This window comes from Aspergillus lucknowensis (genome assembly GCF_044049455.1).
Source record: "Aspergillus lucknowensis strain CBS 449.75 chromosome Unknown BJX67scaffold_6, whole genome shotgun sequence".
In the NCBI taxonomy this organism is placed as follows: domain Eukaryota; kingdom Fungi; phylum Ascomycota; class Eurotiomycetes; order Eurotiales; family Aspergillaceae; genus Aspergillus; species Aspergillus lucknowensis.
The window spans coordinates 144,892-170,368 of record NW_027263550.1 but is presented as its reverse complement, the minus strand read 5'-3'; the positions used below and the strand labels follow the sequence as shown (position 1 = coordinate 170,368).

At 52.6% G+C, this 25,477-nt stretch overlaps 9 protein-coding genes across 9 annotated transcripts; 7 read left to right on the top strand and 2 right to left on the bottom strand.

Annotated features, from left to right (window-relative positions):
• Positions 1–97: 97 nt before the first annotated feature.
• On the top strand, positions 98–4,644 carry BJX67DRAFT_345026 (proteasome regulatory particle base subunit RPN2). The gene is made up of 5 exons (XM_071028320.1): positions 98–488; positions 593–762; positions 827–1,350; positions 1,401–3,644; positions 3,705–4,644. The coding sequence occupies exons 1-5, from the start codon at positions 349–351 to the stop codon at positions 4,020–4,022; spliced, it is 3,396 nt and encodes a 1,131-aa protein (XP_070889227.1). The 5' UTR covers positions 98–348; the 3' UTR covers positions 4,023–4,644.
• A 1-nt stretch (position 4,645) lies between these two features.
• On the top strand, positions 4,646–7,047 carry BJX67DRAFT_345024 (putative acyl-CoA dehydrogenase). The gene is made up of 5 exons (XM_071028319.1): positions 4,646–5,170; positions 5,240–5,251; positions 5,306–5,565; positions 5,621–6,362; positions 6,426–7,047. Exons 1-5 carry the CDS (start codon positions 5,056–5,058, stop codon positions 6,917–6,919), a joined length of 1,623 nt encoding a protein of 540 aa, XP_070889226.1. The 5' UTR covers positions 4,646–5,055; the 3' UTR covers positions 6,920–7,047.
• Positions 7,048–7,411: 364 nt separating this feature from the next.
• Positions 7,412–11,207, top strand: spt5 (transcription elongation factor spt5). The gene is made up of 5 exons (XM_071034693.1): positions 7,412–7,884; positions 7,941–8,105; positions 8,175–9,655; positions 9,703–10,448; positions 10,503–11,207. The coding sequence occupies exons 1-5, from the start codon at positions 7,777–7,779 to the stop codon at positions 11,111–11,113; spliced, it is 3,111 nt and encodes a 1,036-aa protein (XP_070889225.1). The 5' UTR covers positions 7,412–7,776; the 3' UTR covers positions 11,114–11,207.
• Positions 11,208–11,660: 453 nt separating this feature from the next.
• On the bottom strand, positions 11,661–14,290 carry triA (putative mRNA capping nucleoside-triphosphatase). The gene is made up of 3 exons (XM_071026603.1): positions 12,500–14,290; positions 11,968–12,414; positions 11,661–11,889 (listed from the first exon to the last, which is right to left on the bottom strand). Exons 1-3 carry the CDS (start codon positions 14,156–14,158, stop codon positions 11,719–11,721), a joined length of 2,277 nt encoding a protein of 758 aa, XP_070889224.1. The 5' UTR covers positions 14,159–14,290; the 3' UTR covers positions 11,661–11,718.
• Positions 14,291–15,393: 1,103 nt separating this feature from the next.
• Positions 15,394–17,554, top strand: BJX67DRAFT_278794 (acyltransferase family protein). Its single transcript, XM_071026602.1, has one exon. The coding sequence runs from the start codon at positions 15,487–15,489 to the stop codon at positions 17,146–17,148; it is 1,662 nt and encodes a 553-aa protein (XP_070889223.1). The 5' UTR covers positions 15,394–15,486; the 3' UTR covers positions 17,149–17,554.
• BJX67DRAFT_278787 (WD repeat protein) lies at positions 17,448–19,882 on the bottom strand. The gene is made up of 4 exons (XM_071026601.1): positions 19,022–19,882; positions 18,360–18,963; positions 18,223–18,297; positions 17,448–18,166 (listed from the first exon to the last, which is right to left on the bottom strand). Exons 1-4 carry the CDS (start codon positions 19,769–19,771, stop codon positions 17,748–17,750), a joined length of 1,848 nt encoding a protein of 615 aa, XP_070889222.1. The 5' UTR covers positions 19,772–19,882; the 3' UTR covers positions 17,448–17,747.
• Positions 19,883–20,502: 620 nt separating this feature from the next.
• Positions 20,503–21,732, top strand: BJX67DRAFT_378231 (putative pantetheine-phosphate adenylyltransferase; the record flags this gene model as incomplete). The annotated part of the gene is made up of 1 exon (XM_071032307.1): positions 20,503–21,732. The coding sequence occupies one exon, from the start codon at positions 20,503–20,505 to the stop codon at positions 21,730–21,732; it is 1,230 nt and encodes a 409-aa protein (XP_070889221.1).
• Positions 21,733–22,094: 362 nt separating this feature from the next.
• On the top strand, positions 22,095–23,021 carry BJX67DRAFT_278515 (uncharacterized protein). The gene has a single exon (XM_071026599.1). The coding sequence runs from the start codon at positions 22,234–22,236 to the stop codon at positions 22,726–22,728; it is 495 nt and encodes a 164-aa protein (XP_070889220.1). The 5' UTR covers positions 22,095–22,233; the 3' UTR covers positions 22,729–23,021.
• Positions 23,022–23,136: 115 nt separating this feature from the next.
• Positions 23,137–25,226, top strand: BJX67DRAFT_278301 (F-box domain protein). Its single transcript, XM_071026595.1, has 2 exons — positions 23,137–23,671; positions 23,748–25,226. Exons 1-2 carry the CDS (start codon positions 23,314–23,316, stop codon positions 24,941–24,943), a joined length of 1,554 nt encoding a protein of 517 aa, XP_070889219.1. The 5' UTR covers positions 23,137–23,313; the 3' UTR covers positions 24,944–25,226.
• Positions 25,227–25,477: the final 251 nt, after the last annotated feature.

Below are 25,477 nucleotides of genomic sequence, written 5' to 3'. Positions count from 1 at the left end.
TTGGCTCACATGCAGCTTCCCATCACGCGGCGCGGAGCAGATCACATGATATCTATACGGCCGTCTGCAGGCACCATAGCGCCCTTTCGACAGCTTCCATCAGCCTGGCACCCGTTGACGTGTGCTTCCATCTTGTTCTGCACATCTCCTTTTCCTTGTACTTTCAACGTTTCTCATTTAGTCTCTGTACTAATCGTTCTTCGTTTCTGCATTTTCTTGAGGTCCCCTTTTCTCACTCTTTGCTCTCCGAGTCCTCCGGCTGAAGCTCCGCCGAAGCTGTCGCCTCATTTCGAGCAAAAACATCATCTTGCCTTCAGCTTGTGGTGCACACCGACGGCTTCGATAACTATGGTTGGACTTGCTTCAGCCGCCGGTCTCGTCGGCTTTCTTTCAGAGCCCGATCCGGAGCTGAGGGTCTTTGCTTTGAAGACATTAGATTCTCAGATCGACCTGCTCTGGACGGAGGTGGTTGATTCCATTCCCCAAATGTTTGTCTCTTTTATGACTCCATACCCCTCCCCGATGCTGCTCTTTATCGGCATATGTGACGACACGCCCTATTTTATTGGCTTACTAACATTCTAGCGTTTAGAGAAGCGCTTTACGAAGACGAGGCCTTTCCAGAACGCGGCCTTGCTGCCCTAGTCGCTGCCAAGGCCTATTACCACCTTCAAGAATACAATGAGAGCATGGTGTTTGCTCTAGGTGCTGGCAAGCTATTCAACCTAGATAATGGTGGTGAATTCGAGGAGACTATCATTGGTATGTAGCTTGGTTTCTTTGCTTCGTGAATTGGACGTCGCTAATGCGCTGCATTCTCCTTTAGCCAAATGTGTCGATACATTCATCACTCTATCAGCCTCCCAACGACCCGTAGCAGGCGACCAGCCCGCAAACCTCAATACTGCTTTCCCTACCTCCGTGGAAGGCGCCACCAGTACTTCGGCCGGCCTCACGTCCCCGATCACACCTTTTTCACAATCCGCTCTGCCATCAAAGTCACTGCTGTCGCGCCAGGAAGGCCCAGGAGCGGACGGCGCTCTTCCAACGGGCGAAGATACGAGCGTTAAGGACGTCGAAATCCCCCTCGTCCTCAAGCGAGGCGTTCAAGGCCAATTGCAATCCGTCATTGAACGTTTATTCGAGCAGTGTTTCGTTCAGAAGCGCTACCGTCAAGTGATTGGAATAGCTATTGAAGCCAAGAACTTAGAGGTCCTCCGCAGGACTATAATTCGTGCAAGCGAGGAAGAAAAGAAGCAAAATGGTGAATCTCGCAGAAGCGAAGAGTTGATGGAGTACGTATTGGACATATGCATGGGAATCGTCCAGGAGCGAGGCTTCCGCAACGAGGTACTTCTAAGCCCCCTGATTTTGAGTCCCAAAGCTAATGATTATCCAAGATTCTCAAACTCATCCTGGATCTGCTCAACGAAATTCCCGCCCCCGATTACTTCGCGATTGCTAAGTGTGTGGTGTACCTCAATGAACACTCGATGGCATCTGCCATCCTTCGTCAATTAGTAGAAAAAGGCGACGCCCGATCTTTGGCCGTTGCCTATCAGATTTCTTTCGATCTTTACGACAATAGCACCCAAGAATTCCTCCAGAAAGTTCACCAGGAAATCGGTGATCTTGTGCCAGAGAAAAATGATTCTGAGTCTCAAGCAAAAGCGGATCAGGAGGAGCCGAAAGAGTCCGACCCATTGTTAAAAGGCCAATCCTCGTCTATCGGTGTGAATGAGCAGTCCAAATTGGCAACAGAGTCACAAACTGCGTTCAAAAATATTCTCGATATCCTCGATGGTCTAAAAACAATCCAGCTGAATATGGAGTTCTTACACCGGAATAGCAGGGTGGACATAGCCATCCTCAACAAAGTTCGAGATAGTTTGGAGCCTCGGAACTCAATCTTCCACACTGCCGTGACCCTCTCCAATGCCTTTATGCACGCTGGAACGGCGCACGACAAGTTCTTTCGCGATAATCTAGAGTGGCTCGGCAAAGCAGTCAACTGGTCCAAGTTTACTGCTACTGCAGCCCTAGGTGTTATCCATCGCGGCAACTTGAGCCAGGGACAGAAACTTCTGCAGCCGTACCTTCCGAGAGACAATATTGCTGGCGTCGGTGGCGCTGGGTCCGTCTATAGCGGGGGTGGTTCCCTGTACGCGCTCGGTTTGATTTATGCAAACCACGGTGGAATGGCAATTGACTACATCCGCGACCAATTCAAGAAGGCGACCGATGAAGTCGTTCAGCATGGCGGTGCCTTAGGTCTCGGTGTTGCAGGCATGGCGACCGGCGACGAGGGTATCTATGAAGATTTACGAAATGTACTCTACACCGATTCTGCTCTCAATGGTGAAGCCGTCGGTCTCGCCATGGGCTTGGTGATGCTGGGCACTGGGAACATGAAGGTGCTGGAGGACATGATCCAGTATGCTCATGACACCCAACATGAGAAGATCGTGCGAGGTCTCTCCATGGGCATGGCTCTAATCATGTACGGCCGCCAGGAAGCAGCAGATGAGCTTATTAACGGCCTCTTGGGTGATCCTGACCCCACTCTTCGCTACGGTGGTATCATGACTATCGCCCTCGCCTACTGTGGTACCAGCAGTAACAAAGCCGTTCGTAAGCTGCTCCATGTGGCTGTCAGTGACGTGAACGATGACGTCCGAAGAATTGCGGTCCTAAGCTTGGGTTTCATCCTGTTTAGGAAACACCAGAGCGTGCCTCGCATGGTCGAGTTGCTTTCGGAGTCATATAATCCCCACGTTCGATATGGTGCCGCAATGGCTCTTGGTATTTCATGTGCTGGCACTGGCCTTGACGAAGCACTTGATCTCCTTGAGCCGATGCTGAAAGATTCCACTGATTTCGTGCGGCAGGGTGCCCTGATTGCTTTGGCCATGGTATTGGTGCAGCAGAATGAGGCTATGAATCCTCGAGTCAACACACTACGGAAAACCATGCTGAAAATGGTCGGTGACCGGCACGAAGATGCTATGGCCAAGTTTGGTTGCGCGGTTGCTCTCGGCATCATCGATGCGGGTGGTCGGAACTGCACAATCAGCCTGCAGACGCAGACAGGTAACCTTAACATGCCCGGCATTGTTGGTGCTGCAGTGTTCACTCAGTACTGGTACTGGTTCCCTCTTACCCATTTCCTGTCACTGAGCTTCGCTCCAACGTCGGTGATTGGCGTTGATCAGAAACTCGAAGTGCCATACTTCAAGTTTCATAGCAACACCAGGCCCAGTCTCTTCGACTATCCTCCTGAGCAACAGGCTAAGGCTGAGGAGGCCCCGGAGAAGGTCAAAACTGCTGTCCTGTCCACGACTGCACAGGCCAAACGACGCGCACAGCGCCGTGAAAAGCAGCAAAGGCGAGAGAGTATGGATATTGATCAAACCCCGACAACTCCCAAGGTGTCAGATCAGTTACCAGAGAAAATGGAAACTGATGAGAGCGCGGTTAAGGGTGAGGAAGAGCTAAGGGAAGGTGAGAAGGAAGCTGTGGAGGGCCAGAGGAAAAAAGTTGAGCGTGAGAAGGTTGGATATGAGCTTGACAACATGTCAAGGGTTCTTCCAGCTCAGTTGAAATATCTCACATTCCCTGACCCGCGGTATGAGCCAGTAAAACGGGTATGTCTCACCGCCCTATCCAAACGCCGTGATGACATTGACACTAACTCCGCGCTACAGCCCACAGGTGGTGTTGTTGTCGTACTAGACAAAACCCCAGACGAACCCCGAGAAATAATTGAGCTCAAGGCCAGCAAGGAGACCAAGCAAGCTGCAACCGCGCCGGAGAACCTTCAGGACCGCCTGCAAGCTATAATGACTGGGGCGGGGCTGCATACTCCTGCGCGTTCCACCGGACTGGCCGAGTCCACCACGACGTCAGGGGCTACTGCTGCGGCAGGCGTATTAACCGCCGTAGACGAGGACGAGGATGGGGAGGAGGAAGCGCCTGTTCCAGATGAGTTTGGGTATACGAGTGATGGAGAGTCGGAATACTAGCGGCTGGTGGAAGAGGTGCAACATGGAGCCGCGGGCTGTATTACTAGATTCCTATAAATCTATGTCGTGAGTGATGGCGGTGGTTAGATACTGCATAGCATTTTGGAATGTCTTCCATTCAAGTTCTTGTCTCCTCCGCCAGCTCAAGCTCTTCAAGGTTGATGCAAGATTTCAATCACATGGAGGTGAGCCAATCGGGCAGCCCGGATCCGAAGTCTACCCAAGTTACTTTTGCCGAAACGCTCTTCGGCTGGCTGCCGATTTGGCTCAGCTACGATCTACAGGGCTGTGGAGTGTCTAGCCTCAACTGGTAGGTGATGCGACATGCAGGTGAATTCGCCTGTCCGAACCGGGGAACGGAGTTTGAGAAGCAAGACACCTTCACATGTCCAGAGTCAGAGGTCGACTGCGACTCTTGATATCATAAAGTCACGTGGCGGTAATCTGCCTCGGTATCTTCCCTTTATGGTTAGTAATAAAGAACCCCGGCCCCTACCAGCATGACGCATGAGGATAAGAAGTTGGCCAATCAAAATTGAGGGAATGACCTGCGGCATCAGCTGGCCGAGGCGCACGAACAGACGAATTGATCGGGAAAAGTGCCGGCGCTGGTCGAGGAAAGAAAGGCGTGCGAGATGGGACGGGAGTTGGGTCACAGCGCTGTCACTGTTATCCAAATCAGACCAACATGTGAAGGGAGAGGCGACATCAATGCATTTCACATCGTAATTTCACCGAGGGCGCTTCCAAACACCTGCCTCTGCGACCTCTTTTTGGTCCCTTGTCCGAGACCGATATCCACCTTTTGGCCCTGGTATCCAAGGTCAGTAATTTGTCTCCGTGCGGGCCATAATTCTTGCTTCTCTTCCCTGGTCCCTTCTTATATCAAACCACACCTCCCCTCTCTCCCACCTTTTCTCCTACCCCAGATCACCCTTCCCCATACCTGTTCGCGTGTGTCTCCCACGCCACCTCCCTTACTCGCCCGCTTGGAATCTGCAGTTTGCTTGCTCCAGGTTATCGTCTCGTCACCATGGCCAAGACATTTACGAAGGAAGACGTGGCATCGCACAACAAGCCCGACAATCTCTGGATTATTGTCGACGAGGATGTCTACGATTTGACCAAATTCCAGGACGAACATCCAGGTATGTTTTCTCAAGTGCGACTTCCGAGCATTTGATTTGCATGTGATACTGACGTCGATGCGCGGATAGGTGGAAAAAAGAGTATGCCCCGAACACACGACATGCAACCATAACGCGATCACTGACTATCACCAGTTCTCACACGAGTCGCTGGAAAGGATGCCTCAAAACAATTCTGGAAATATCACAATGAGGGAATCTTGAAGAAGTACCAGTCCAAATTGCAGGTTGGATCGTTGGACTCGAAGAAAGCGGTGCAAGCTCCAGCCAAGAAGGGAGCAGCCCCCAAGCCTCAAGCAGCCGCTGTTGTCGATGTCTCCGCTGCGAAGTCTGGAGAGCCTCAGGAGCCTTACGGTGATTTGATTCCATTCGCCGACCCATCATGGTACCAGGGTGTACGTCTTTCATTTCTCCAAGAAATGGCTGGTATTAGTTGCTAATCGCGCGTAGTACCACTCTCCGTACTTCAACCAGACTCACGCAGCTCTCCGTGCGGAAGCGCGCAAATGGGTTGAGACCGAGATTGAGCCCTATGTGACCGAGTGGGATGAAGCCAAGGAAGTTCCTACCCATATCTATAAGCAGATGGGTGAGCGCGGATACCTCGCTGGTTTGCTTGGAGTCAAGTACCCTGTTCAATACACCCCTCATCGAGTTCAATCCGTCGCTCCCGAGAACTGGGATCTCTTCCACGAGATGCTCCTCACTGACGAGCTATCCCGAGCTGGGAGTGGTGGTCTTGTTTGGAACTTGATTGGTGGTTTTGGTATCGGCTGTCCCCCGCTGGTGAAGTACGGCAAAAAGGAACTTGTGGACCGAATTCTTCCCGGTATCCTGGCCGGCGATAAGCGTATCTGTCTTGCTATCACTGAGCCTGACGCTGGTTCCGATGTCGCCAACCTCACCTGTGAGGCCAAGCTTTCCCCCGACGGTAAGCACTACATCGTCAACGGCGAGAAGAAATGGATCACCAACGGTGTTTGGTCTGACTACTTCACAACGGCTGTGCGTACCGGCGGGCCCGGAATGAATGGCATCAGTGTTCTACTTATCGAGAGGGAGGCCGGCGGTGTCCAGACTAGGCGCATGGATTGTCAGGGTGTCTGGAGTAGTGGTACCACCTATGTGACATTTGAAGATGTCAAGGTCCCCGTGGAGAACCTCATCGGCAAGGAGAACCAAGGTTTTAAGGGTGAGTTGAAGCTTTCCGTCCTCCGTGTTTCGTTTTCCGGTTCACTCTAACACTCGCTTCCAGTGATCATGACCAACTTTAACCACGAGCGAATTGGTATCATTATCCAATGTCTCCGGTTCTCGCGTGTCTGCTACGAGGAATCAATGAAGTACGCACACAAGCGCAGGACCTTCGGTCAGAAGCTTGTAAACCACCCTGTCATCCGCATGAAGCTCGCCCACATGGCACGACAAATTGAGGCCAGCTACAACTGGCTTGAGAACATTATTTTCCAGTGCCAGTCAATGGAAGAGACCGAGGCGATGCTCAAGCTGGGCGGTGCTATTGCCGGCTTGAAGGCCCAGTCGACCACCACTTTCGAGTACTGCGCTCGTGAGGCCAGCCAAATTTTCGGTGGCCTGAGCTACAGCCGCGGTGGCCAAGGTGGCAAGGTCGAGAGGCTGTACCGTGATGTCCGTGCGTATGCCATCCCTGGTGGAAGTGAAGAGATCATGTTGGATTTGAGTATGCGCCAGAGTCTTCGTGTGCACCAGATGTTTGGCATGAAGCTCTAGGCTGTTTTGTCTTCCTCTCTCTTGGATTTCTTTTCTTTGGATTCTCTTTGGGGCATAGATATTATCTAGTTCTTTTGGATGCACACTGTACTATAGCTTGGTAAAATGAATTGCATTAGTTCATTTAGGTTATAGGAACTGTAACGCTATTAAGCCTTCTTCAAAGTCCCTCTCTCTGTGGAGGTAAATGCGGCCAGTGCTCTCTTATACAGGGGACCTGAGCTAGAATAAATATTGGGTGAGAGACGACCAACAAGCAACCCCGAAGATGAGAACGACCCTTGGAGGCGCGTTAAGTCCTGCTCGGTAAGCTATCAGCGGATCTCTATCATAGCTGCTCCATTTTGATACAAGTTGTTCAAGTTTTGCTCCAAATAAAGAGAACGTTGGGATGAAAGAGATGTGTGGATTCCGGTACCGCATTTAGACCAGACGCGCAGTGATCTTGTCTTGTCGAAACTCGCATTCCGAAAGCCTTCAACTTTCGAGCGCCACGCATTATTCTGCTTGTTTCCCAGCAGGCTACTCGGTATCAAATTTCTGCCTATTGGGAGTGGCTACCTCCATTAATCTTCTCACTTTCACCTAACTTTTCCTTTCAGTTCCTGATACCTTGTTTGCCGTCGCGAAGTCGGCGCAGGACCAACCCGAAATCGCCCTCCTTCGACCTGTCCGAAGATTTTACGACGATACCGACTCATTGCCTTTTGATCGAGTCCAGTTTCTCCATCCACGCTTACCTTTGAATCGCCATCGCTTCATTCTCACTTCTCATATATCACCCCACGTCCTTGAATATTCTCTTTCGACCTACACGAACGACCAACACACTCCCCAAATAGATCCTTCGCACCGGTATGTCTCGAAATTTGTTGGATCAGGACTTCGGATCGGAGGAGGAAGATGATGATTTCAATCCCGCGCCTGCGGAGGACTCCGACAACGACGATGTAGATCGGGGCGAGGTTCGTATTATTCCGAGTACGGCGCGAGAATAATAAGCTGACGATGAGGTCACAAGGTCGGGCACCATGGCCGTGGTGAAGGCTATACGGAGAACGAAGGTGGTGGCGACGATGCTGGCGGGGAGGAGGAGGGGGAGGAGGATCAAGAAGATGAGGATGACCGCGGAGAAGACGACGAGGATGGGGAGGACGAAGATGAGGACGACGAAGACGCTGTTTCGGTGGGTCTTCTTGCGTTTATTCCCAACTCTCTTGGGCAGCTGCTGACACGTATTTGTCTTATTTCATAGGGTCGCTCACGGAAACGAAGGAGGAGAGGCCCCGGCGTTCACAACTTCATCGAAGTAGAGGCAGGTGTTGATGAGGACGAGGATGAAGGAGAAGATGAAGAGGAGGAGCTGGAATTTGGCGGAGAACTACACCCCGACGATGCGGACGCGCTTCCCGTGGGAGCTGAGATGGACGACCGTCGGCACCGTCAACTCGATCGACAGCGCGAATTGGAGGCGAGCATGGATGCCGAGAAGCAAGCACAGTTGCTGAAAGAGCGTTATGGGCGGAACCGCGCCGCAGCTTCCGACGCCGTTATCGTCCCTAAGAGACTTCTGCTTCCCAGTGTTGACGATCCGAGTATCTGGGGTGTTCGCTGCAAGGCTGGAAAGGAGCGTGAAGTTGTCTTTGCGATCCAAAAGCGTATCGAGGAACGACCACTTGGTTCCCGAAACCCTATCAAAATTATTTCGGCTTTTGAGCGCGGAGGTGCGATGAGTGGCTATATCTACGTCGAAGCGCGAAGACAGGCCGACGTTATGGATGCGCTACAAGATATGTCGAATGTTTATCCTCGAACAAAGATGATTCTGGTCCCCGTGAAAGAAATGCCGGATTTGCTTAGGGTACAAAAGTCGGAAGAGCTCAACCCTGGCGGTTGGGTTCGCATCAAGCGTGGCAAATACCAGGGCGATCTGGCTCAGATAGAGGAGGTAGAGACGAACGGTTTAGCTGTTACTGTTCGCTTGGTCCCTCGTCTGGACTACGGGCTCAACGAGGATTCTGGTGCTCCCCTAGCCGATCCTAAAAGGAAGCGGACTGGTGCAAATGCTGCAATTGCTCGGCCGCCGCAGCGGTTGTTCAGTGAAGCTGAGGCGAAGAAGAAACACAGCAAATATCTCTCTGCTACGTCCGGTCTCGGTGGAAAGTTATGGAGCTACCTGGGTGAAAACTATGCTGAAGGCTTTCTGATCAAGGACATGAAAGTGCAGCATCTCATCACCAAGAACGTCAAACCCCGACTCGAGGAAGTCACGATGTTTGCTCGGGACTCCGAAAACGGCACTTCGAATCTTGATCTTGCTTCTTTGCAGGAGACACTGAAGAACTCCACAGCAGAAGAATCGTATCTCCCAGGAGATCCCGTGGAAGTGTTCAAAGGCGAACAACAAGGTCTAATCGGTCGCACCAGCTCCACTCGGGGAGATATTGTGACCATTGTGGTGACAGAGGGCGAGTTGGCTGGCCAAACGATTGAAGCGCCTGTCAAGACTCTCCGGAAGCGCTTCAGAGAGGGTGACCACGTAAAAGTCATTGGTGGCAGTAGATACCAGGATGAGCTGGGTATGGTTGTGCAAGTGAGAGACGACACAGTTACTCTTCTCAGCGATATGAGTATGCAGGAGATTACTGTCTTCAGCAAGGACCTCCGCTTGTCTGCAGAAACAGGTGTCGACGGAAAGCTTGGCATGTTCGATGTTCACGATCTCGTCCAGCTCGAGTAAGTCCATTCACTCCACATTCTGGGATGTACTAACCCTCTTTAAGTGCCGCTACAGTCGCCTGTATCGTTAAGGTGGATCGTGAATCGCTGCGAGTCTTGGATCAGAATGGCTCTATCCGTACTATTCTTCCTACCCAAGTTACTAACAAAATCACTCCACGACGAGACGCTGTCGCTACAGATAGGAACGGAGCTGAGATACGGCATGGGGACACGGTTAGAGAGGTGTACGGGGAGCAGCGGAACGGTTTAATTCTCCATATCCACCGCTCGTTCCTCTTCTTACATAACAAAGCCCAGGCGGAGAACGCGGGTATAGTTGTTGTGCGCACCACCAATGTTGTAACAGTGTCCGCGAAGGGAGGCAGGCCTACGGGTCCCGATCTCTCGAAGATGAACCCCGCTTTGATGAAGAACGGTGCTCCGGGTGGCATGATGGGCCCTCCTCCTTCGAGGAACTTCGGACGGGACCGGTTGATTGGAAAAACAGTTATGGTCAGAAAGGGGCCCTTCAAGGGTCTTGTTGGTATTGTCAAAGACACAACAGATGTCCAGGCACGGGTGGAACTTCATTCCAAGAACAAGCTTGTGACGATACCGAAAGAGCTCCTTGTCGTCAAAGATCCTGTTACTGGTCAAACTATCGATATATCTCGTGGCAGAGGAGGGCCACGGGTTCCACAGGGCGGTTCAGCCGCTCCACCATCCGGTTGGCAGGGTGGACGCACTCCGATGGCTGCTGCTGATTCCTCAAGGACACCAGCTTGGGGTGGGGCAATATCATCCAGAAGTGAGTGTCTTAGGTCCTGTTTTGTTTGTGCGCCTACTGACATGGATTTTACAGCACCTGCCTGGGGTGGCTTGGGTTCTCGTACACCTGCCTGGAAGGCCGACGGGTCGCGAACGTCAAATCCTTACGACGGTAGTCGCACCGCGTACGGGGGCGCGGGATCGCGCACACCAGCCTGGAACGCAGGAGCACGAACGCCGTACGGCGGATCTGGATCTGGCTCTAGCGATTTCGATGCTTTCGCGGCTGGGTCTAGGACTCCTGCTTGGGGCGGAGCTAACGCTGGCGGCCGTACCCCCGCCTGGTCAGCGAGCTCTTCGACTAGCAACAGCAAAGTATACGACGCGCCTACACCTGGGGCAACATACTCGGCGCCTACCCCAGGTGGATATGGCGGTGCGCCGACGCCTGGACTGTCAGCACCCACGCCTGGAGCATGGGCTGATAGTGCACCAACGCCTGGGGCTTACAACGCCCCGACCCCAGGTGGCCCACCAAGAAGGCCATATGATGCACCCACTCCGGCGGCTGACTTCGACGGTGGTAGTCGGCCATACGATGCGCCAACGCCAGCGATGGGCGGAATTGCCGCTACACCAGGGGCCGGTCCGTATGATGGAGACGATGGCGGTCCTCGATATGAAGAAGGAACACCCAGTCCTTGATTGTCTACTTTGCTTCCGAGGGGTTATGAAAGATTTCAAAACATAAACTGGCGTTAGTCCTCCTATCCTGATCTTCCTTTACTAGTGTACACTGTATTATCAATATATTCACCAACACACCCCCTATGTACCTGGAATAATAACTTGTGTGACTGTATCACAACCCTTCGTACCCGTGGACACCTGGCATGTCCCAAATAATAAACCTGACGAAAGAAAGCACTTGGTAATCATTTTCCTTCCCTTCCCTTCCTTTCTTCATTTCCATTTTATCTCAATAAATATGTATAGTGATAGTAAAACATGTCTGAAAGAACCGACCAGATGTTCAGTCATTTGCCTCGAAAATCTGAAGCTGTACGTCTCATTTTTCCGTTTCCCCATTATCTCCGCCTTCTCCTTCTCTCCTTATTTCCCCCGGGATATATCTCTATTGGTGTCGTAAAAGGAAGGGCGGAAAGCCTGCTCAACAAGAGCAACTGGAGGTGAGGTCATGGCAGCGTCTCAGAAACGGAGAAGGGTGCAAAGATGAAGAAAAAAGACGGCTAGCCACAACGTAACCTGAAAGATATTGCGTGTTGGTTGGGTGGGCGGGGAGGGTACGGTTATGCAGGCACCGCCCGTGCCAGCACGCGAATATTGTCTAAAAGGCCTTTGACGAGGTCTTCGTATTGATTATTTGGGTCTCCGGACATGGCGAGCTGGCCCTGTCGGCGGATTTCAGCAGCCGAGACTTCGATTTCGAGCTCGTGGTCGAAGTCGCCTTTTGCGGATGGCTGTGCGAGAAAATGTTCGGGTCAGAGAAATGGATAGATAGGTATAGAAGGGAGGATGAATGAAAGATGGAACCGTACCTCCGACTTAGCGACTTGCGTCAGGTCGATCTGGTACGCTAAGTGCCTGTAGCTCATGCGGTCTTTATTCCGGTCACTGGCGCCTCGGCCTGTATCGGCGGGTGGGAGATGGGAGATGTCGCCGTCGTAGTTCATTTCGAGGTTGACGCTGACGCGCCAGTCGACGCAGGTGCGGGGACTGTGGACGTCCAAATCGGCGACGCGGCATTTGACGATCTTGGCGAGGACTTCACCTGTGCGTTGGTCGATGGTGACTCGAACTCGGGGCTTGTGGCGGGGGTTGAGATTTTGGCGGATTACTGGAGGGAGATCAGAGGGAGAGACTTCGTAGAAGGTATCGCGTTCCTTTTTGTGTGCGTATGAAAGGGGGATGCGGCCTGGGCTGGCTTGTGGCATAGATACTTTGACGGCTTCGTTAAGGAAATTGTTCATTGCGCGATGTTGCGCCTGTATGAGGTTGGTCATTAGTCACAGTAACGATGGTTATTGGCATTCCTGTTTGACGGAGTGAACTTGGGGATTTGCTACGTACTTGTGTCATATTGCTCTCAAAGCTCGTTCGAATGCGAGGGTTATCCCGACTAATGACACTTTCACTCAATATTGGCAGGTGAAGCCTTTCACCGCGATCTAGATCTATCAATTGACCTAGTTTCGCTTCGACCTCGATGATAGCACCTTGACCTACAGCAGATGAGCCAGCGGGACCCGCCATCGCATCGTTTCGGAGAACCACGTGTTGAAATAGAAAGTCGCAAACTATTTTGGTAACTTCTTCGTGTGGTATAAATCCAGTGATGGATGGTTCCCAGGGCCCTAGACTCTTCAACTGTGGTAGCTCCGCCGAATGCGAAGGTGTTGCGGTGGGGGCAGGGGGTCCGTTCACAATCGAATTCTCTCTTTTAATCTTTGTCGGGGGAGCAGCTTGTGACACACCCTGCTGACGCACTAGCCATGGGTTCTGAGGCGTGTTTCGGAGATGCTTGGGAACGGGAGGTATCTGATTCGGAATCATCGGACACCTTCCCTTTGTGCGGTTTGATCTTTGAGCGTAGATTGGAGGCTCATTGTACCTTCTTCGCTTCGCTTTGGGGGGTTGAGGGCTTGAATTGGGAGCTGAAGGTTCAACTGCGAATGCTGCTTTTGGCGGAAAGGGCTGCGCTTGTCTTCCCGTGGGTGACTTGTTCGTGACGAATCCGACGGACGGCGAAGCGCTATTGATTTGCGACGCGAATGATGAGGGATGGGCATGAGAATTTTGAGTGAAAGGCCGATTACTCTGCGCAGCTACGCCGTTTGCCCTGTCATTCAGCTGCGCTAAGACGGCGTGCTCGTCATGCCCTACCGCGCTACCTCGTCGGACCCCCGGAGAGAAGGCGGTCTTCGGGCTGACACTCTCATCCGACTCCCTCCTTTCAATTACAACCGATGCACGCTGCGGAGTCTGCTCAAATGGTCTCGAATCATGACGCAGAGGGCGGGGAACCGCAGTCGGTGACACGTGCATCTGAGCATCCTGTCCGACCCATGGGCTAGACGCGCGGTTCGAAAGGGAATCGTGGCCCGAGGACTGGGGCCGCGCGGATGATGGCGTTGAGTGACGATAAGGACCGGCGGCAGACCCACGTGGTGTACCAGGAAGCGATCCTTGTGTCGGGGGAGAAAACTGTTGTGGTGGATAAGGTTGTGAGGTGGAGGCGGGAGGACTCTCTCGAGGGGGGAATGCGTGGGAGGCAGGGGAATAGGGAGTCAGGACAGACTGGATAGACTGAGTGCGCTGCGGAGCGATAGGCGACTGGTGCTGAGGATGATGCTGCGGAAGACTGTAGGGGACAGGGGCGGCGAAAGAGTCGCGCCTTGTAGAGGGCCCATAAGGCGCGGGAGGCGGGCTGGGGCCACGCTGAGGTTGTGCGCCTATGTTCAGAGAGGATGTAGGATGATACTGGTGCGGCGACTGCAACGATCTGTAAGGGGAGCTCTGGTCTGGAGAGGTTTGGGCGCGCTGGAGTTGCGGAGGTTGATGCGGTGGGCCGTTGGGATAGCCAGACGGATAAGTGGACGAGTCGTGAGAAGGGTAGATGGGCTCGGACGGCTTGCGAATCAGTTGTGCCGGGGAGCGACGAAATGGGGGCGATGGAGGAGGGCGCGAGCTGCCCGTGGCATCATTGTTCATAATCGTGCGCAAATCCATGACGAAACGGAGATGAATCGTTTCCCTCCGACCGGTTTCGGGATGCGATCAAGTCGAGCACGGTGTGGGAAAAAAAAGTCCAAGCTGGCACGAGACTGCAAGAGAAACGACGCACCCCCTTCCACAACGCCCTGGGGCGGATGATGGGAGAGTTGGTGCCTATCAAGGTCGGAGACGAGGAAGGGCGGAGGAAGTGGATGGAGAAAAAGACATTTAGGGGATGAAAGGGGGTACCTGAGAGGAGATGAAGCTGGAGGGCAGCAGATGCGAAGAGGGAAAAGAAGGGGAAGATCAATGATCAAGTCGCTCGGAACTGAGAGGGGGCACGGAGCGAGCAGAAGGAAAGAACCAGCAAGGATGATTGACAAGGAGTTTATCGACCTTCAAGATAAAGATAAGGGTGATGCATTCAGAAGCTCTCCGTGAGATCTCTTCTTGCTGGTTGTGTCCCGGCTAGTATACAGGGTTTTATGCTGCGGCCAATGGACTATAGAGGTGCAATGCACTCAAGCTAAACAAATTTCTGATCAGACCCGATTAACCAGAGTCTTCTCCCAGGAATGATCCTACAAAGAAACGACAGCTTCTGAGGCAGTGAAAGCTGTGCCTTTGGTCTTTTTCTCTTCGTCTTCCTGAAGCTGCTTCCGTTTTGGGACTTGGATCTTTTCTGCCGGGCGGTGGGGTTCCAGGTCAAGTGATATCAGCCGTGTCGTTCTGCCGCTTTCAACCAACCGCCCTTTTCACCGCCTCATTCTTAGTGCCTTCCTAATTAAGAAAGGACTGCTTAAGCTCTGTCACATGACTCGGAGGCCTTGTGACTTCTAGGTTGGTCTCCTCCATCCCCAGTGTGCGTAAAAGGGGAAAAGGCAAGGAGAATAAAGAGGGAAGAACGCTCTTTTTTTCTCAGGAAGGAGGTTATCGTCGGGAGGAACCCAACGAGTCCCCAAACTCACTTCGAGAAGATCGTCCCAATGGTGAAACGTCACCCTGCCAAAAAACCTCCGGATCGACAGTCGCCATTTGGCCTTTACCTTTTCGACCTCCGTGCCTCACATCCAAGCCTCTGCATCTTTTCCCACGTTCCCAGTCGCAGATATCTGTCAACACTGTCTTGATTCGTCTTGATGAGAGGATAAAAAGCATACCCTGCTCGGTTCCGCCGCTGCGATAAGCCCTCGCCGATGACGAATCCCGGACCCATCTCACCGTCCCTCGTTGCGCATACCAACTTCACTGTGCGCAGCACGTACATATAAGGCCACGCAACCCTTTACTGTCGTGCGGAAAAGAGGCTCTTAATCTGCCTCGATTCTCTCATTATCTCCGAAATGAGTCCCTCGAACGAGACTCAGTCGGCACCTGCGATCCACGATGTTCAGCTTAATGACGTCGAATCTGGCGTCGACCGCGACTTTCAAACTCGAGCCCTGCCTTGGTCTAGCCTGAGAAGTCTATCCGCTTCGGATATCTTATCCGATCCTTCGAAGCTTTCACCCTTACTTGAGCACTTCTCCGACCACTGGCAGGATTATCTAGAAGATTGGTTCACGAAATTGGGAATAGTCATCACTCCTAGCTACCTGCAACATTTGGTTGGTGGTCAGCCGCCTCCGCAGACGAAACTCCATGCAATCGCCGCGTTAGATGGTCTGCGAGGATGGGCATGCTTACTGGTCTTCAACTTCCATTTCCTTTTCACCTATACCTGGAAGGTTGCGGTTGGGTGGGGTTTCAACAATGATAATTTTCACTTCTACCAACTCCCGATTATCCACGTCCTTGTCTCGGGTCATATCATGGTGGCCATCTTCTTTGTGATATCTGGTTATGTTCTTTCCTACAAACCTCTTAAGCTGATCCGCAGTCGGTCCTGGGAAGAAACTTTTGTGACACTGACGTCTTCGACATTTCGACGAGGTCTTCGCTTATATGTCCCCTCCTTCATTGGGATTCTACTGGTTCTCATTGCTGTGCGGTTAGGCGCGTACAACTACTCGCAGAAAGTTCTCTTTGAAGGCCACACCATCGTGGGCACCAATGAGCAGCATCCCCCCATTATTGTCAAGTCCTTCCTCAAGCAGTGGTGGGATTGGTACGCCACGATTGCGCGCCTAATGGATCCCTTTGATTGGGCCCTCTACTATAACAACTATAATCCTCACCTGTGGACCATCCCGGTCGAATTTCGCAGCTCTATTGTCCTCTTCCTCACCATTCTCGCTACCTCACGCGTGAAGATGGCTGTGCGCATCTGCCTAGTCAGTACTTTGGTATGGTTCTGTATGCGCTATGGCCGATGGGACGTTGTCCTCTTCCTGTCTGGCATGCTCATGGCGGAGGCCGATCTTATTCAGGGAACCTGGGAGAAGCACACATCTCCCGAAGAAGAGGGGAAAGAGAAACAGAACTGGAACTCGCACAACAGTTCTTCGCTGCATACAAGCCAACGTTCCTTCCGCATATCTAGCCCCAAACGCTGGATCGTCCTCTTCCTGGTAGGGTTGTATCTCGGCTCAACCCCGAACACCGGCTACAAATTCACCCCTTTTTTCATGTGGACCTGGCACATCACCCCCAAAACGTACCCAGAGCCACATCGTTTCCCGCAAACCATAGGCGCACTCATGATCGTCTACAGCATAAACCATTCAAAGGACATTCAGAAGCTCTTCGTCAACCCCGTGTCGCAGTATCTAGGCAAGATCTCCTTTGCCTTCTACATTGTCCACGGACCTATACTCCATTCTCTAGGCTACTCGCTCATGCCCAACATCTGGAGCATCACAGGCAAAGAAACAAATTTCGGGTATTGTCTGGGCTTCTTCATCGGTTGGGCAATCTGCCTTCCTATATCTCTCTGGGCGGGTGACCTCTTCTGGCGGCTAGTTGATATTCCGAGCGTTAGTTTCGCCAGGTGGGTTGAGAGTAAGGTGCTCACCAAAACGACCGGAAGAGGCGGGTCTCAGAAAGTTGGCTCCCTTGGACTTTAACCTTGGTTTATTATGTGATCTTACTATACACAGGCATCGCATTTGGTTTTATTCCCTGATATAACACCCTCAGAGGGGTGGCCAATTTGTAAAAGAATTAGGGGGTGCATTGTATCTTCCCGCTCTCGCAACAGTTGTGGCTCAGCCTTTCGTTGCTTTGTATACTCATGTTCGTTCCATCAAAACCTGAGCGGCCCGGACGGACGTCTTTACCACTGGAGTTGAAAAGATTTCCAGGTTTCGGAACTCTATGGCCGGAGCATCTGCTCTGCGCTGCTAAGTAGCCTTCCTGATGCAATCATTCATTCGTATACTCGTATCGGACGATATCCATACCAGGCGACAACGCAAGACGCTCTCTAAAGGAATATATGACTCAGAGTTGGCAAAACCAGGTCTTCCATGCGTCATCTCGTAATGAAAGGAAAAATCAAGATGAAATGCACAATGAGAGAACTGAAGTAAAACATGGTATGCAAATGGGGGTAAATCAGAATGCAAGATAGATCAATGAAGAAAAAGAAGAAGAGAAATCAAAGGCAAAGGAAAGAGAATAATAAATGTGTCTAGTGGATATCAAGAGCTTTTCTTCCCCGACTTCATAGGGCGACACCCCAAACCCCCCGCCCACCACAGACGCCTAGCCAGTCGCGGGGATGGCCGCCGCTTGGAGGCCCTCCATGTGGGGACCAGCTGATGTTTGAGATTTCGTAGTCGCATTGCCATGCGGCTGCGGGGCCGCGTTCGGTAGTGGTTGAGGGTGCACCGGGGGTATGTACAAGTGGGGTGACGGGAGTGGAATTGTGCTGGTTGATGAGGTCCCAGAGAAGGACTAGGCAATCGTCTGCACCAGAGGCAAGGACTCCGCGTCGATTAGGGGACCATTCTACCGAATTGAGAGGCGCGGAGTGGCCCTTGAGCTCCAGGAGTGCTTGGCCGGGCTGGCGAACATCCAAGACGCGGACTATGCTTGAATCTTGCGAGAAGGTTGCAAGAAGGTGAGCATCGTGAGGCGATGCTATAGCTGTGAGCTCGATATCTTCATGCGCTGACGGAGCCATCGGAGGGGCTTACCAGAAATGCGTAACAACGGCGGAGGCCAGGCAGAGGCTGGGGTAGATGGGCTGCCATTACCCGTTGGGCTCATCACTAACCACCAGCAATGTCAGCGTTGCAGTGTTGCAGCGGGGAGGACGTAACTAGATACTTACATTTCTCGTTCTTTTCTGTAGGCTCATATATAATCGTGCTATGTTCAAGGCTGCGAAGGTCAAACATCCGGACACTACCGTCGGCACCGCAGCTCACGAACACATCGACACTCTGGGCACAGAAGCGTACGTCATATACTTCCTTGTCGTGAGCAATGAGCTGCGTTTTCGCCGTCAGAGTAGGAATGTCCCAGATCGTACAAGTGGTGTCGATACTGGAAGTGATTATCAAACTTGGAGAGATCGTGTTCCAGTCCAACGAAGTAATAGGAGCGGTATGCTCGGGCGACTTGGAATTAGAAAGCAAGGCTAGAGGTGAGAGTTTCGCAGTGGGCACGTCTCGTTGGTTTGTCGGTCGCGTGATGGAATTGGTGCTGTGTACGGGCTGGGCGTTTGGTAATGACCATAATCGGAGATGGTCTCCGGACGTGGCTAAGAGGTCGGTGGATTGCTTCTGAGATGATGGGGGTTCCCAGAGAATGCGGGTGACCGGATAGGAATGAGTGGCCTCGGCAGTCTTTACATATTCCAGCTTAAGGTCCCCGGCGACGGCATCGGGCGTATCAGGGTCGGGATGCGTAAGATGGGTGTCAAGGATTTGTATCTGATTTTCGAGTGTCAGAAAGCGATAATCTGGCGAATAATGACCACAGAAAACTTACATAGTTATGGTGGTCTTCTAGATAGCTTCCCAGAGCTATTTTCCCGCCGAAGGAGCCCGCATTCCCGGGGACCGGCCACTTACACCAGTCAACAGCATAAATAGGCCAAGGAGTAATGTAGTTGCTGTTGGTGGGGACTTGATTTTCGGCGCTGCTATTAGATGATGCGCCCGTATTGGCAATAGGATCGCTTAGAAGGTCCCCTGGAGGACGAATGTCCGCCAACCCTAGAGGCGAATACTTCGCGCCTTGGGGGGTTGATGGAGGATAGCCAGTACCCGGTGACGATCCAGGCGGTCTGTATCCTCGCTGCTCAAATCCCGCCGGGCTTGATCTGGAGTGCCCGTGGGAGTTCACCATACCGGACCGTGGTGTCGTTGATGGAGGCTGGGGTTGGGGTTGGTGTTGCAGTTGCGTGGACAACTGCGGCAGCGGGGGAATGATAGACGGAGCGGTATTCACCTGGGCTGCTGGTGGTCGGTTCGCAGCATTTCCGGGCTGGAGCGCGCCCGGCAGGGTCCCACCAGCAACGCCACTGCTGCCACCTCCATACTGGTTTGACTGAGAGCTCGGGTGATGAATATTGATGGATGGAAGGTGAGTATCGGGACTCGTGGGGTACTCATGGGGCATCGAAGCTCGCGGAAGAGCACCGGATGTCGGATTTCCCGATGGAATATGAAGCTCTTCTGGCTGACGGGCATAGACTGTCGTCCGTCGAGAGTCAAAGGTCTGCGCTGGATTCGACATGGCGGGGCCGGGGATGGTAGGAAGGGGGTGATGCGGAAAACGCTGGTCCACTGCACGGCAGCGGGAACTCGGCGGCGTAGTCTTATCCCGGTTGTCCCGTTATCATGAATAATTGTTCAAATCAGAGCTAGGTCAATTGGGAAATTTCTTTGCTCTGGTACAAGTAGCTTAAGCGGGAGTGTGGCAGAAGCTCCAGCGACAAGAGAATGCGGGGGTCAGGTTCATGCTAGAAGAGGAAGTGAGGGCAGCTCAACACATCTTGCAGCCCAGAAAGAATCAAACAGGGCTGGTTATAGCAAAGGAGGATGTGAAGGAGAACCAGAAGAGAGAGCGGAGCAGCTCCCATGCGAGGAACAGGAAGCATCACCCTTGGACGCTCTCCCAGCCTTTGGGCAGTTCGGTTGGCCGCCCTCCGCCCTGGGCTGAGAGCGGGAGTCCCGTGATGCTGACTCAACCGTCCGCGTCGTCATAATTTACGGTAACGTTACAGCCTTACAGTTGCATGAACCACCGCGGCCTTTCCTCGGCTGCTTTTGGCCGTGATGCTCCTCAGCGGCTTCGTCATGTCCCCGGCTCATTCTTGCGTCTACTTTCTCTCCGTTTCATCTGAGATTCTATCCGATTAATGGCCTGAGATTTACTTTTGTTACCACGTTCGATCCATGGTTCTCATCCCTTAATACGCTCATACCGTGTCCGTGGTGAGCTTCCCCTCCTCCATGTCCCCCGCTATGGCTTCGGATCGTATATCCCCGCCGTCAGCCTTACTCTTGCTGCCACCTCCCCCGTCCATCTCTTTTGATCAATTCAAAACAGTCTACGAGCGAATACTGTCAAGGGTGTTCGCCGCTCTCTTAAAAAGCCTCAATGGCTCCAATCGCATTGCCTCTCTAGACATTGCCCTTTCACTGCCCGGTCTGCAATCTGCACCATGCCAGCCGCCAACAAGGGCCTTCGGAAGCCTTCAGCGCATTGTGGAGCATATCTACAGGCTTATTGGAGTGGTTTGCACTGAACGGAATATCGAAATGGAAGCCCCCGGAGGCATCGACGCGCGCGTAGTCTTGCTTGACTTCGACTCTGTTCGAAGGTTGAAGGCTTCGTCTCATGAACCTGCCACTGCGGAATGTAACGGTCCTATCGTCGACCTCAAAACGCTGGCGAGCTCCGGGCGCCTGTGGGACGATATCTTCTATCCCGACAATCCAGTCGGTCAGGACCTTGCCACAGCATTCAGGAGTTGTTATCCCTCAAAGGAAGCCCCGGGTGGTGGAGGTCCTCAGCCAGTCGCGGGCTCTCCCCAGTGGAATCCGGGAGATTCCTTGGTCGTCCCCGGAGAGGCAGCTGGCTCCGGGTTGCATCACTCGGTTATACTAGGGGGCACCTTTGACCATTTTCACATCGGACACAAGCTTTTACTCACGGCGACGGCACTGGTCTTGCAGCCGGCAGGAACCGGTCACGCAGGCCAGGAGAGGTCCATCACCGTCGGTGTGACAGGAGATGAGATGTTGAAAAACAAAAAGTACGCGCAGTTCTTGGAGAGTTGGGAAGAACGGTGTCGGAGCACAGGGAATTTCCTGACTTCAATCATGGACTTTGGGCCCCCCGAAAGGGGAGCATCACGCATTGAACAGATCTATAAGCCTGGGCCGAACGGAAGAGCCATGGTGATGAAGATCCGACCCGAGATAACCCTAAAACTGGTGCAAATACTTGACCCATACGGCCCGACCATCACCGAGGAGGACCTAACGGCCCTAGTGGTCTCCAGAGAGACCCGTTCGGGTGGAGCTGCAGTCAACCAGGAGCGAGCCAAACGGGGGTGGAAGCAGCTGGATGTTTTCGAAGTCGATGTTATCCATTCGGCCGATGTGTCCGCAGAGGATGTTGAGGATTTTGCATCCAAGATCAGCAGCACCGATATCAGACGACGACGAATGGAGCTAGCGATGATCTAGGCCAGGGAAGAGGCTATCATGGATAGGCAATGCCACAACAGTGTACGAATGGTGATGTATGATGTATGTAGTGATGTCAAATTCGCAAGCACCTCAGGCTCCCAGAACTGGGTGGTTTTCTTCTTCTGAAACAGGAGTGGTGAAGATGATAGACGTGTCAATCAGAGCGTATACGTACGCCTTGTTTCATTTGCCTGGCCAAGGTATGTGTCGTTTAACCACTGGGGCTTGGAAAATCGATAGATAAATCTCGCACTTTGACCCTGCGGACGAAATTAAAAAGCAGGAGGACGATCTCAAGTCCCGTGCGGCGGGGGAGAACCATTGGAAGGCAGGCTGTCGTTGGCCTCGTCCATCTTATCTCGTCCGGCGTTTGGCGAGGCGCCTTCAGCCTGTCACTTCCTCCCCTTCTCCAAACCACGCGACGCTCCTCTCCAAAGTGTCTCGACTCTCACCAAGTTCAATCAGATTGTCTGCGAGGACGATTCGATCCGATTCTGCATGCTGCAGGAGTGGCCATTCCCGTGTTGTTCCACAGCAGGCCCCTCAATAATACCAGACCAGGGGTTGGATGGCAGCACGGAGGCGAGAGTTGGTCCTGGGTCTCTTCTCGCCAGCGCAGTTGCAGAACTGAACAAGGGCTGCCAGCTTCAGGAGGTGGTGATTCGCCTCCCCTCGGCGGGGTTCCTGCACCTGCAGGTATCTCACCGTCAAGTCGTATCGTCCTCTTCGAATCCTTTTCCTCCTGTCGACTCGACTCGCTCTTGTCCTTCCCCGCCCTGTCGCTCGTCAGTCGTCGCCTCCTCATCCTCCACCACCACACCAAAACATCTCCCTCGTCCTCTCTTCCAATCCTTCTGCTTCCTTTCCGTCTTCTCCTGCAGGTTCGCGCTGGATATCCGCATGCCATTTCGATCATGTGACTTGCGTGTGCCAGTGTTCATCCAATGTTCGTCCTTCGGTTGGCCCAGACGAGTCGCTGTCGGGGGTCACTAGATTTTAGACAGTGCCGGTGACCCTCGTCAACCTAGTCGACGGGACTGGCCATGTGGGACTCGCGAGATTTCGTCAGACATGTCGATGTGCTGCAAGCGCTGTGTCTGTGGCCCGCCGCCTATTATTCGGCCCTCCTGCACTTGATACAGCAACCAGCTGTGGCCGTTCAGGTGAGAATAAGGAAAGAGACAGGAGGCAGATCGAGAAGCAGAGCCAGACGAGATGCATCATTCCTTCAATATATAACTCACGAAGGCTAACCAGTCCTTTCCTTGTTTCTTTTTCCTCACCCACTCTATCTTGTTTGCTTTTTCACCCTCTCCTTCTCTTCGTGCCTTTGCAACTCTCGCTGCTCTTCCTGCGACTAATGCTCTGCAATCTTTCGTCGCCTCTTTGCTTATTCCACCCTCAGGTTCCTCTTATTTCTGTCCCAGCCTGCCCCCTCCTCCTGCCCTCTCAATTCTGAGTCTCTCGAGAGTAGGGCGGACCCTTCACCTTCAGCTCCCCTTCCCGTCGCCTCGGTTTCCATGTGGTTGCAAGGCGCGCAAGTGGCCGGACACGCGGCTGCAACGCTGTGCGAGAACCATGACGCAAAACCCGCGACGCATCGAAGACTTAGCAGACGAATTGATCAGTGACATCCTATCTTTCCTTCTCGGCGCGGAGCATCTGTCGAACACCTCATCGCCGATCAATCCGCACGAGCTCCCGTCCGGACTAAATGGGCGCCCTGCCCACGTATATGGTGAAGGCTCTGAGATAGACCGATTTCGACTCGTCTGCAAGCGCTTCCTTCGTATTAGCACACCAAGGAAATTCCCCCGCTTCGTTCTCCGGTTCTCGCAAAGGGGTTTCCAAAGGCTGGAAGACCTCTTGCACATGCAGCTGGCCTGTCATGTCAAGTTTTTTACGTACATGGTGCGGCCCTTCTACCAAGGAAGCGGTAACCGTCTCTCAAATAAGCAGTCCCTGCTGCGATTGGACTCAAGGACCTGAAAACAACTAACGCTCGACTCTAGGCTGGTCGCAATTCCTCGACGAAGCAGATCCAAACATTCTCCCAACTGTCCAAGTCCATCGAGCACGACTGCAAGATCAGACATGTATCCTTGATAACAACCATGATCGGGAGCTGTTACAAAAGGCGATATTAGCATTCTCGTCACTCCAGCAGGTCAAGCTCCTTCGTCTGCAGGACGAAGCAGACGAAAGATTGTTGGATCAAATACATGAACGCCCATTGGAACGAAAGCTGTCACTAGACTGGGAACCTGCTTGTGCTCGAGCAGTCGCGAATCTGGGGATATCCCTTCTCGCCTCAAATTGTACATCTGTACGTTTCGTTGGGCCTCAGATAAGTCCCGAAGCCACTGTAAGACTCCTACAGACTCCATCTGCCACACTCTCCGCGCTCGGAGCGCGATTGACCTGCCTCGATGTCACCTTTCACTCCCCGGCAGATCTGACAGGCCATATGGAAGTCCTTTCCGGCGTTTTTCGTGACTTCTTCCATGCCGCCAAGAACCTGACTACTATCCATCTTGGGTTCGCAACAACCATTCCTTTAGATTTGCCGTTGGAACAAATATTCCACCTCATCCAGTGGAAAAGACTCCGCACCTTGAGTATCCAGGGTTGGCGTCTAACCTCTGAGGAGATCGTAGCTCTCCTCCGCCGTCACCGTCGCCAGCTCCGCGATATTCGACTGGTCAGCATCTTCCTCCGCGACGGTAGTCGCTGGCGAGATGTCCTCTCTGTCCTGCACGACGAAATGGACGAGGTAGAACGCATTGACTTGCGTGAAATCAATTATGCGCGCCATATCGATACCCCTTCTACGCCGAATGGCAGTAATGCCCACGCCCACGGCCATGGTATTGGCAATGGCCATGGTAACGGTCACGGTAGCGGATCCGCGGGATTCCATCACCTCCCGCTCTCCATCATCGTCAACCACAATAACTCGTCTAATTCCCCGTCCCCGCCCTCTCCACCTCCGTCTTTCCATCAAGCAGTTCTCAACACCGACCTCCTCACATTCGCCTCACGCGGATACACGCGCGGCTCATTCTCCCCCTCGACGCTAGACGCTCTCAGAACACTGAGTGCAGATGGCCTTGGCGACGATGGCATAAGCGTCAGCCAAGAACAAAGACAATTCTGGGAGGCATGGGTTTTGTCCAGTCCACGCAAGATTTCCCCGAGGTGGAGCTAGTCGAAGGAACTTTTTCTTAGTAAAAAGAGGGAGGTAAATAGCGTGCTGATTTTGCCCTGTATCTTAATGAAGCATCCCTATGCGACGTGGCTAGAGGGGAATTGGATGATTGATGAATGAACGATTTGAGATGTGTGTATCACCCGGAAAGTCTGTTGCGGGCCCTCACCAGATCCAACTTTGAAGACTGCTATCGTCTTCCGGCGCCTAGACACCTACAATAGATTGATCGGGTCTCTCTGCTGCCCAATAGCCATCAATAAGAAAAGAGGGTAGAAAGATATTGAAAAGAAATGTACGCAATGAGGTGGGACCGAGGATAAATTCTATATAATGATGGAAATAACCCAGATATCCAACAAAAACCTGTTCTTTCCGCTAACCTTACGTAAGAAGTCCAAAATTCCAAGCAAGATTCAATGATGTTAAACCAGAAGACAACAGATCAAATAAGATATATAAAAGCGGGGCTTTGAAGAGGAGGAGAATATGCCTCTACTCTCAGTGTATGTATGATATTGGTTGGGAGGGGGG